At 35.6% G+C, this 11,820-nt stretch overlaps 1 protein-coding gene across 33 annotated transcripts in view; it reads right to left on the bottom strand.

Moving 5' to 3' along the window:
• Window positions 1-11,820, bottom strand: part of LOC115216372 (protein MTSS 1) — a 337,421-nt gene that overhangs the window by 17,058 nt on the left and 308,543 nt on the right. For 30 of the 33 annotated variants that reach the window (XM_036506878.1, XM_036506880.1, XM_036506883.1 and 27 more), the window contains one exon: window positions 11,065-11,097. The exons of the other annotated variants lie outside the window; for them this stretch is intronic. In XM_036506878.1, coding sequence (XP_036362771.1) covers window positions 11,065-11,097 — 33 coding nt within the window. The remainder of the gene's footprint in view (window positions 1-11,064; window positions 11,098-11,820) is intronic. 33 annotated transcript variants of the gene reach the window in all.

The raw sequence follows: 11,820 nt of genomic DNA, 5'->3' as shown, positions 1-11,820 counted from the left end.
GCGTATATATGTCAAGACGTATAAAATAACTAGACCTGCTCTGAATTATCTCCCTTAGACTCTGTATGCTGACACACACTCGCACATAGAAAGATACACACACACACACACAGAGGTGACAGTATTGGAAAATGTATGTTCCTGGGGCAGATGTGATTGTAGTTGTAGTAGTACCGAGGAGAAACAATCCAAAGAATTTTAGGATTTAATCCAATAAAAAAAAAACATGAAAATAAAGAACCTAAAACTGTAGATGTGAAGAATTAGAGAACTTTGGAATTTTTCAATGAGATAATAAACAAATGTTTTTTTACATGCAAGACGTATATCAGGTACAAGTTATGTATAGTGGGAGATCTAGAGAGATAACGAGACCTCAACACATAACTACTGGCCTACTATGAGCAAGTTTTCCTGAGTTTGAGCTATCAGACTGATATTTTGATTTGCTTTCAATGTTTTATTATTTAGAAAGGTGTTGGGCTGGCAGACTTGTTTGCACACCAGGCAAAATGTTTAGTGGCATTTCATTGCCTTTCATCTTTCAGGGTTGATAAAATAGGTACCAGTTGAGCAGTGGGGTAAATCTAATTGGTCTACACCTCTCCTGAAATTGCTGGCTTTGTGCCAAAATTTGAAAGCAATATTTTATTATTAGTAACAGTCATTGTGCCGTGTGGACCTAAGTTCATCCAGCTTAAGTCTCTCATCCATGTGGTGTCAAAAACTTCCCAGACTAGTTCTGTAGTGTGCCAACAGAGGGAAGTACATGGTTGCATGTGCAGTGGGAGCTAGCAGTGACCTTCTTGAGGCAGTGTGCTGAATGATATTACTGTGTTTATTTCACAAGTTGTGAAATTTGTGTTTTTGTGATCACATGTATGCTGTCGTCTGTGATTTTGTCATGGACAGGTAATTGGAAGAAAGAGTCAACATGAAATTTTGTGTTAAGTAAAAATTTTGTTGAGTAAGAAAACATCAAACAAAATATTTCATTTCATATTATAATTTATGCAAAATATGTTCATCTTCAGGATTTTATGCTTGAATTTACTGCTATTCATTACTTGTTTCAGTCACTTCAACAAGCTTACGGCAATGAGGCAATGGGTCGTATGCAACGTTTTGAATGGCATATGTGGTTCAAAAGCAGAAGAATGTCCCTGGAAGATGATGAGCGACCTGGAAGACCTGCCACAAGCATCACCCCTAGAAATGTGGTATTGTGCATTGAGAATTTGTCTCCTAGGGTCAGACCATCAATCGAGAGGTCTGCTATGATGTTTTGAAGCATTTGGGGGAGGATATTCAGCAGAAGTGGCTGAATCTATGGAGTGTGGAGAATTGGATACTTCATGATGGCAATGCACTCTGTCACCAAGCTCTCTTCACTTATGAGTTTCTTGCCAAAAACAATATCGTATTGCTTCCGCACTCACCCTATTCACCAGATTTAGCATCAGTGAACTTCCATCACTTTCCCAAGATGAAAACGCTGCTCAAAGGTTGCCATTTTGACATTGTTGAGATCTAGAGCAAATCGCAGAAGGTCCCTGACTGTTTTATGGAAAACAACTTCGAGGTCAGATTCCAAAAATGGCAGGAATGCCGAGACTGATGTATTGCTGTCCAAGATGACTATTTTGAAGGAGATGATGTTAAAATTTAGGTAAATAAGTTATTTTTTTATCAAACAAATAGTCCTGGAACTTTTTGATACCACTTTGTATGATTTCATTTCATGTAGGGTCATTTTAAAAAATACATTTAACAATTTAAAAAAAAAGTGTCATATTGGTAAATACCATATAAAGTGTCAGAATATGCAAATCCATCGCCTTCATACATAGCGGAGGGGGAGAGCTATCACCTTGCTAATCTTTGTAAGCTACTGTCAGATATCATGTGATCAACCAGACTATTAGTGATTGTTATACATCACTGATCACAATGTGCTTTGCATTGTTTTTAGCCATCAAATGATCTCACCCCACTGGCGAGGTAAGCAGGCTAACAATTCCCCTGTTCAAAGTTTACTGAAACAAATGCAGTACATTTCAACAGTAATGTAACAAAAAGTGTTTAAAATAGTTCATAAAAAGTAATTTGGATTCACCATAATGACTAAATCCATTATTTTCTCAAAGATCCTAAAACTCCCTTTCTAGGAGATTCTAAAACCAAAATTTCCAAGATGAATATAAACACTTGAAAATATAGTTCCACAGAATCCGTTAAAATTTTTTTTAGAAATTCTTATCAAAAATAGCTCCTTGTTTTTTCTGTGTCCCTTTCTGTAGAAGAGTGTAGGCTCGAAGCAAAAAGACTTTTTCTATTCCTGAGCATTATACTAATACATCTGTTTGTTTTGTACACCACCTGTCTTCATCTTTTGTTTTTTTTTTGTAAACTCTCCCTATATATGAGTTTTGTAAACTCTCCCTATATAAAAAGATAAAATGGAATCCAAGGAAAGTAGACACTTTCTCTCAATTTATATATGTAAAGATAAAATTTTTTTTTTTTATTTAAATTCTTGGATGAGTCATGGAAAATTTTCAATTGGAAAAGAAGACATCTTGAACAAGAGAAATAATTAATTATGTAAACAGAAAGATTGATAATTAAAATCTGCAACATACACATTCACACATTCAGATGTTTGTCTTGTGCGCCATCTAAAGTTAAGTTCTTACATCATACAACTGAGTACGCAAGCAGATAAAGTACACATTTAATAATAGTGCATTTAAACGTTTTTTTGGTACTCTAATAAATAACAAGCACACGCAGCGATACGGTACTATACCAAGCACATGTATCATCAATATGGTACTAAATAAAACACAGCTAGACCATTTTCTGTTGGACAGCACAAGTATATTGAAAAAAACAAAAAGAAAATGAACTGAAGTGTCATCCAGCAGTGCTTTTCATTTCATTAATTAATAAGTAATTAGAGACTAAGAAGACATCAAGGGACTACAATTTGGAACAGACAAAAACTACACATAACGATGCACAGACAGACTTATAAAATGACTAATAATAATTCTGCAAGTCAAGCTCTTATACCATTCTAGAAAGTAAAAATATATATGTATGCATGAGGGGGTGCTGAAAAGTTCCTGGCTTTGGATAAAAGAAAATAAAGGAGGATCCGTTAATTATGATTTTATTCAACATATTCTCCTCTCAGATCTGCACACTTATTACAGCAATCCTTCAGTTTTTCTAAGCTCTGTGAAAGAACTTGGAAGGTTGGGCCTCCTTATATATATATGTGTGTGTGTGTGTGTGTGTGTGTATGGAAGTATTACAATTGAAATGGATGTGCTAGGTGCATGATAAATCACTGTATTGGTTGTGAATCCTGGTTGTATCCATGTTAAATTCCCTCTGCTACAGGACCTGGTAGAGGAGCATGCTACCAGAATAGGGGCCTATTGTGTAATATAAAGAGCAAATCTAATATGAAAGAATGTATGAAATTGGTAATTTCTTTTACTTCATATTGGCTTAATGCTGTTATGGATCACACTGTTGAGATGAGGGAATTTCTAATGATTATATTTAATTATTCCATTTATATTTCATAACAATAAGAATTAAACCCAAGTTAGAATTTCTCTTTCTTTCAATACATTTGCTCTAAGCCATGACGAAAGTGGTCAGGGTATTGAACTCACAATTGTAAGATTGCAGTTTTGATTCCTGGATTGGGCAATGCATTGTATTCTTGAGCAAAACACTTCACTTCACTTCACATTGCTCCAGTCCATTCAGCTGGCAAAAATGGGTCAAGCCTGGAGAGGGATGGGCTCCGCCAGGCTTTCTCACCCTAGATACGCTACATGGCTGCAGTGCCCTGACGACCCCCAATGAGTTATAGGACTCGTCAATTGTCTTGTCAATGATCAAAGAAAAGAAGCATGCCTAGAAGTCTAACCAAGTCACATAAGACAACTTCAATTTTCATGTCAGCATTCTGTTAAGTAAAATTTTTGTTGAGTAAGAAAACATCAAACAAAATATTTCATTTCATATTATAATTTATGTAAATTATATTATAATTTATGCAAAATATGTTCATCATCAGGATTTTATATTTGAATTTACTTAAACTGCTATTCATTAAAATGAAATTAAAATTTCTTCCTTTACTTGTTTCAGTCACTGGACTGAATCCAAGTTGGGACACCACTGTGGAGGGTTTTACTCAAAGAAATCAACCCCAGTATTAACTTTTAAGTCTGGTTCTCAGTCCCTTGCGCCTAACCACTAAGTTGTGGGATGTAAACAAACCAACACCGGTTGTCAAGCGTTGGCAGTGGTCATATACAAAGACACACATACATAAAACAGGCTTCCACAGAATTTTCTGTCTGCCATACTCACTCACAAGGCTCAATTGCCCAGGACTATAGTGAAAGACACTTGCTGTAGATGCTTTGCTGCAGTCCGAAACGTGGTCCTTTGCTATTTGTAAGGCCAGCAGAAGAGAAAGCAGGTCAACCCCCGACACCGAGAGCATCGACGGATGGATGAATGCACATCCAGGCTCAGCGGTTGCGTAGGAAGTCGGGGACAAGAAACAGGAAGGAAGAGTGAGAGAAAGTTGGGGCGAAAGAGTACAACAGGGGTCGCCAACACCCCCTGCCAGAGCCTCGTGGAGCTTTAGGTATTTTCGCTCAATAAACATACACAACGCCCAGTTTGGGATTCGAAACCGCGACCCTCCGACCGCAAGTCCACTGCCCAAACCACTGGGCCATTGCGCCTCCACTGCTGTAGATGCTGCAGTGTTGGAGAGAACCAGAAATTAGGTGAATGCAAGGCAAGCTTCTTAACCACACAGCCGTGCCTGTGCCTCTAAGCCATGCTTCAACTTATTCATCTTATTTAATTGCTCAAATTTTCTACAATGTTTTAAGAAACTTTATCCCCAAAACGAGAATCATAACCAAGGGAAGACATGCGTGATTGTGTACATATATCAACATATATTTAGTAAAAAGGTAAAAAAAAAAAGTTTGAATGTAGGTACACAGTCTTGATGGGAATAACCATCAGAGCATGCCTTTACTTTAATGCTTGTGCTAATAAATAAAAGTAAAATCTAATAAAAGATGCAATGGAACCAGAATTCTATGACATAACAAAGGAAGGCATCATAATACCTATAATCCAAGACCATATTTTCAAACAAACTAAAGTCAAATGAAACTAAAGTTATTCAAACAGACAAGTTGAAAATTTAATTGTAGTGTGGGAGAAACCATCATCATTATCATCATCGTCATTATTTTAATGTTCACTTTTCCATGCTAGCATGATTGGTGTTTGGCATGCTGGAGGCACCCCCTCAGCTTTTATTAAAGCAGGTCTCCAGAAGAAGGTCACTCTGATATAAAATCAGATATGCAGTGAATGGCATTGAACATTTCTGCAATCTTTTGCTTGATATCATGGTGTTCCTACATTCCTGAACCTGCAACCCCTGTAGGCACTGGATAGCTTGCTCTGGCTTATCCCTGGATCATGGTCAGTAGAGTGAAAAGAGCCTGTGAAGTGCTGTGCAAGCCTTATTGGACCTAAAAATTTAGGTTGTGTAGTCACTGATGAAGTAACAATACCTATTTCTTTACTACCCACAAGGGGCTAAACACAGAGGGGACAGACAAGGACAGACAAACGGATTAAGTCACTTACATCGCCCCCCCCCCCCAGTGCTTAACTGGTACTTAATTTATCGCCCCTGAAAGGATGAAAGGCAAAGTCGACCTCGGCGGAATTTGAACTCAGAACGTAACGGCAGCCGAAATACTGCTAAGCATTCCCGCTGGCGTGCTAACGATTCTGCCAGCTTGCCGCCTTGAAGTAACAATACCATGCTCAGTGAAGTAGAGGGCACTGTGGTGTGCATGGAAGTTGCAGATGCAAACCCAGGTGAAGCTGACTGCAGGTGCATTAACATCATGCATGGGCACTGCTGGCATTTTGTATAGTCAATGGTCAGTGATGGTCTTCCTTGGTCACAACTGGACAGCCATCAGCATCATGTGTGTGTGTGTGAGTGTGGAAAATGCACCCAATAAGAAATATATCGCACATACATATACAGACACACACGTACAGCTATATTTAAATACATTTCTCATTAACCCTTTCGTTACTGTATTTCTGTTGAGATGCTCTGTGTTTCTTTCAATTACTTTAAAATATAACAAAGAATTTAGTAAAATAACTTAGTTATCATTCAGCTAGTGTTAGGAACATACATTGTGACTAAGGTTTGGTGGAAGATTTTAAATTCAGAACTTTTGAAAACAAGACATTTGTACTACAGAGCCGGGTTTGTAAACGAAAGGGTTAAGAAATCACACCAGGGAGTTTATATTGTGTAAGCTTTCATCTGCTTCTCGACTCATACCATACCATCAAAAACACATGTACACAAACACACAATTCTCACAATCACCAAGGCACAAATTTGCATCTATACACTATTGTTCAGTGTCAGAGGAAGCCTTATCATAGTCCTAATGAAAAAGTATCATTTAGCCCCTTCCTAGTGTTACTAGTCATTAGCCATAAAACTGTATTTATTAGCGTACAATGCAATCTTGAATATAATGCAACATACCCAGCAGCATTTTAACTACTTATTTAATGTGACTTATAAGACAGCTATAGTTATCTTTTAAGACACCAATATAACATTGCTGCAGATTTTGAAACACATTAACCCTTTTGATACCTATCTCTGTCTGCTTTAAAGTTATCTAAACCAAACCTTCTTTCAAAATTTCACATAAACAGTTTAAGGATCACAAGTTATTTTACTAAATTCTTGATTATTTTTGAAATTAATTGAAATAAAGGCTCTTTTGGTCATGAATGACCATGGGATTGCACTTAGAAAGTTACCCCCTGAGGTACAAGTCTGGGCAAGGTTGTTTAAGGAAGACTAGCAGTCACCCATGTATATCAGTCTCCCCTCTCCACACCACTGATGTTATCCAAAGGAAAAGATAAAGGCCAATATAGCTTGGCACCTGTGATGTCACAACTCATTCCTACAACAGAGTGAACTGGAGCAACATGAAATAAAGTGTCTTGCTCAAGATCACAACACGTAGCCCGGTCCAGGAATTGAACTCACTACCTCGTGATTGCCAGCCCGATGCTTTAACCACTGAACCATGTGTGAAATGAAGGCAGAGTATTTCAACAGGAATTTGGTAACAAAAGGGGTTAAACATGGAAAAAGAAACTAAGCTAAAACAGATGCCAAGACTGGCATTTAGAACATCAGCTGACACGAAATTTTGATAGAAGGGTTTGATTTAGGTTACTTTAAAAACAGGAAATTTGTATCACGGAACCAGGAGCAGACTCAAGTAGGATGGTATTAAATGGGTCAAATCAAATCACTTTTAAACAATAGTATGTACAATTACATAACAACAGCAGAGCAAACAAAATTAACAACTGCTGTTTGATGTCTTTGCTGTACATACAGTGTCTCATAACTGCAGGTATTGAAGCGTATGCATCAATTGTTAAATATTTTGCCTTTTGGTATCTTCATTTTCTCAGATTTGTCTGTCTGTCTATCTATCTCTCTATTTCACCTGAATATAATGCTACTCCCAAGTTGGACCCCACCTTTTTTTATATTAACTCTTTAACTTCCTGTTCAGAACAGTACTGCAACAAACTGCATTGGTCAGCCAGTTCCGAAATGCATATCAAAATAAATGTACTAACTTTGTTTACATTCATTTTGAAAGAAACAAGGAACATTCTAATAAAACGGAACAATCTAATCTCCTCCTCTATCATTTATTTCTGTTCTGTACTGGAATCATTACAGAACAGGAGCATTTTTTGACTTTAAAAATTTTAAACAGGATTTTACAAGTTAAATTCTTCATAGTAAATAAATTTGAACATGGTTAAGATACTTAGTGTCAAAGATAAAGTAAGAAAAATAAATGAACATATAAACTGATTAACTCATTCATTAGGATTAGGGTCAGTATGTGTTTACATTGAATAAAATAATAAATCAAAGTTTGTTGGATGTTGAAAATTTAGTATTTAATTAGTGTAGACAATGAATGCCATCAAATAATCTGAGATAGTGAGAAATGAAATTAGGTTTATTTTATATATAATCCAACATAGACTTGAAAGTCTCACCTGAATTTTTCATATTTCCCTCTTCCAAGAAAGAAATAAAAAAAAAAAGCATGGCTCAAATTCTCTTGGATTAGAACCAATTCTCTCAGTTGAAGAAAGAAATCAATTGCTGCAGTTAATGTAAAGCTTGTAAAGCTGGAGGTTAAAGTGTTGTGAAAACAGATTGTAGAGAAGAGGATTCTATTGAATAAGTCTTTGAAATGAAGGACTGTATAGAACTATTAGTGGAAGAAACAGAGTAAAGACAGAAAGAAAGATAGAAGCAGGTGATAGTGCAACAGGTGAGTTCATTCTGAGTTGAAGAGAGGAATGAAGCCAAGTTCTGAAGAACGAAATGTGTCCTGGAAGACGCAGAAAAGAGGTGTTGTATGATGATGAATCAGGGAACCAATTTCTTTTTTTTTTTTTTTGCCTCCAGTAATCAAGTGGATGGCTTTCTGTTGTATATCACTTCAGATGCCAGCATTTAGAGACAAGAGACCATTATAAAACATAAGAGCATTACTGTAAAATGAAATACAGTCACGCTAACAGCTGACATACTTCCTAGATCTAAACTGAGAGAAAAAAAAAAAGATTCTTTGATTTGATTTTGGTAATACCGAATATTCCTGGTATGTTTCATTGGATGCCATTTTAATGATTGATCTCTAAATGAGTTAAAAAAAAAAACCCCAAAAAACTGGATGATTAATGTTGGAAGAAAGAAATATATACGAAATTATACGATTGTGAGGAAGATGGATAAAATGATTTTGGTATACACTGTGTGGGAATTGATATTTTCAGACAAAATGTGGATGGGAGAATTAAGTTCTAGCAAAACTAGCTCTGCTAGTACAGATATGTGATCAGAATGGACAGTGGAAACCTAGAATAAAAACATGACCACAAGAATAAGGATTAATGCAAACTAATCAGGAAAAGGTTTGGATTGGTCTTGGATAATTTTGATTAACAACAGGCATAACCATGGAAAGAAATAGCGAAAGAGTAGTTGCAAAAGTTTGTCCATGAAAATATAGTATAAACTGTTTGTGATGATAATATATTATGTATGTGTATATGTATATATATATATACAACACACATATATATACATACATATATACATACACACACACACACATATATATATATATATATATACATAGACACATACACATATACACACACACACACACACACACACACGTATATACATAATGTGTTTGTGTATGTCTATATATATATGTATTATAAACTCTGAGTTAGAAAGATGTTGTTGAGAAAACTATGTTAATAATAGTACTGATATGAAAACATCTTGCACATTAAATATTGTTGCCAAGATTTCATTTTTAAGAAATTCATAAACTAGAAAAGTTCACTAAAATAATCTATTTCATTGATAGTTTTTGATGTGTGTTGATGAGCCTCAAACCCAATGTTTTATCGTAAAACTATTTATTATAAATGCATTGAAGAAGAATTCATTAGTAATTGACTTTCAATTAGACAAGCAAGTTCAAATCAATGTCTAGCCTGTAAAGATGATATACCGTGTTAAAGGATACTCTTACTCTTACTTGTTTCAGTCATTTGACTGTGGCCATGCTAGAGCACCGCCTTTAGTCGAGCAAATCAACCCCAGGACTTACTCTTTGTAAGCCTAGTACTTATTCTATCAGTCTCTTTTGCCGAACTGCTAAGTTATGGGGACGTAAACACACCAGCATCGGTTGTCAAGCGATGTTGGGGGTGACAAAAACAGACACACAAACACACACATACATATATATATACATATATACGACAGGCTTCTTTCAGTTTCCGTCTACCAAATCCACTCACAAGGCTTTGGTTGGCCTGAGGTTATAGTAGAAGACACTTGCCCAAGGTGCCACACAGTGGGACTGAACCCAGAACCATGTGGTTTGTAAGCAAGCTACTTACCACACAGCCACTTCAATGATATTGTATAAAATACCCCAAAGAAGATGCTTTTGTTAGAAACCATATTTGAAATAACATGGTTTAGCATGTGCGATAGACATAGACAGACAGCATGAGCAAATGACAGTATGATAACTTGAAAGTTTATAGAGATTGCACAGGAGTATAACTGGTATGGAGAATACCTCAGAGGAGAAAAATCAACAGGTACATCCAGAAAATAAAATCAGGCACAATAGTTTCAAACACATCGGTAGATCTGACACTAGAGGAGCCATCAATACTAACTTCTGAAACTTATATTTTCGTTTCTATTTCTGATGATGGTGGTGATGATGATGATAACAAAGGATAAAGTATAGGCAACTTCCATGGTTTGATAAAGAGAAAAGGACAAAGGTAATAATATGTCTGCTCCTCCATACAGTTTGATGACTAGAACTGAGATCAATCATTAGTTAGCTTTGATTTGTTGCAGTAAACGAATGTAAATATTTCAATGAAGGGCAATGAGAAAGAAATCACAGAACCCAAGCAATATTGCAGCAACTGAATAGTCTGAGACAACATAGCCATGCAACAGAGCAGCAGCAGCAAAAGTTAAACCAAGCGAGGTTAAAATAGACGTGCAAGCTAGAAAAAAAAAAGGTAACAATTATAATTATTATTAATATTCAAAAAAATTATTTTTGAAAAAACAAAGCATGCATTTTCTGCGATGTAAAAAAAAAAAGAAAGAAAAATAGGTTAATATTATAAGCTGTTCAATGCCAGAAAGTACGAGAAGAAAAAAGAGGTAGAAAAAAATCTAAAGTTTGGATATTATATTGAAAAAATAGAAAAAGGATTTTATGGTATGAAAATGAGCTAAGGAAATAATGAAAAGTTAGATGATGTTTTGGAAGCAAGTGAAAATCTTACCGTTAGCAACCTGAGCTGTCAGTGATACTGAATCTGTATGGATAATATACACAAAATATTGTGACAGAGACAACAAATGTAAGCTAAGAGATGAAAGTTAAAATGGCAGCAATAATGCAATGAAGTAAATGAAAGACTAAATAAAAGGAATACTACACCCCGTGATAATAAGTATAGGTGACATTTTATTTGTTCTCTCTTCTTGAAATGGGGATAGAGGGAGGAAAAATCATTTTGTCCCCATTTAGTTTTTTTAAAATAAATTTTAAATTATTTATTTAAAAGTCCAATTTGTGTTTTGATATTCAACAAGGAAGAGGTTATTACTGTCAGTTGGATTCAAGTCAGAAGTATAATTAAACTAGCAGTATTGCGCTGCGTTGCTCGGGTTTGTTTCAACCCTTTAGAATTGGAATTTTTGAAAAGTAAATTTTGCATTATGCAGCTTGTTATTCTCTTTAAGTGAACATTTTTCTGGTTGAAATACACCGAAAAATGGCAACACAGCAGTCAAAAAAATCATAAAAAATAGGGATTTTCATAGAAAAAAAAGCACCTTTTTGATGTAAATAATTTTTGGTCTTAACATGGCCCGATTTGAATTTTATCTTCTACGGAATGAAGAACAAGCCTTTTTCTATCATACTCTCAATTTTGGTCAACTTGCACCGCAGGGTCTCGGAGGAGATAGTGTTAGTTGAAGGCTACCAAACCTGCCACACACAGACAAATTCAGCTTTATATATATAAATATGT

The sequence above is a fragment of the Octopus sinensis genome, linkage group LG10 (genome assembly GCF_006345805.1).
Source record: "Octopus sinensis linkage group LG10, ASM634580v1, whole genome shotgun sequence".
Taxonomy (NCBI): Eukaryota; Metazoa; Mollusca; class Cephalopoda; order Octopoda; family Octopodidae; genus Octopus; species Octopus sinensis.
Note: the sequence above shows the minus strand (reverse complement) of the source record. Positions and strands in the feature narration are given on the sequence as shown.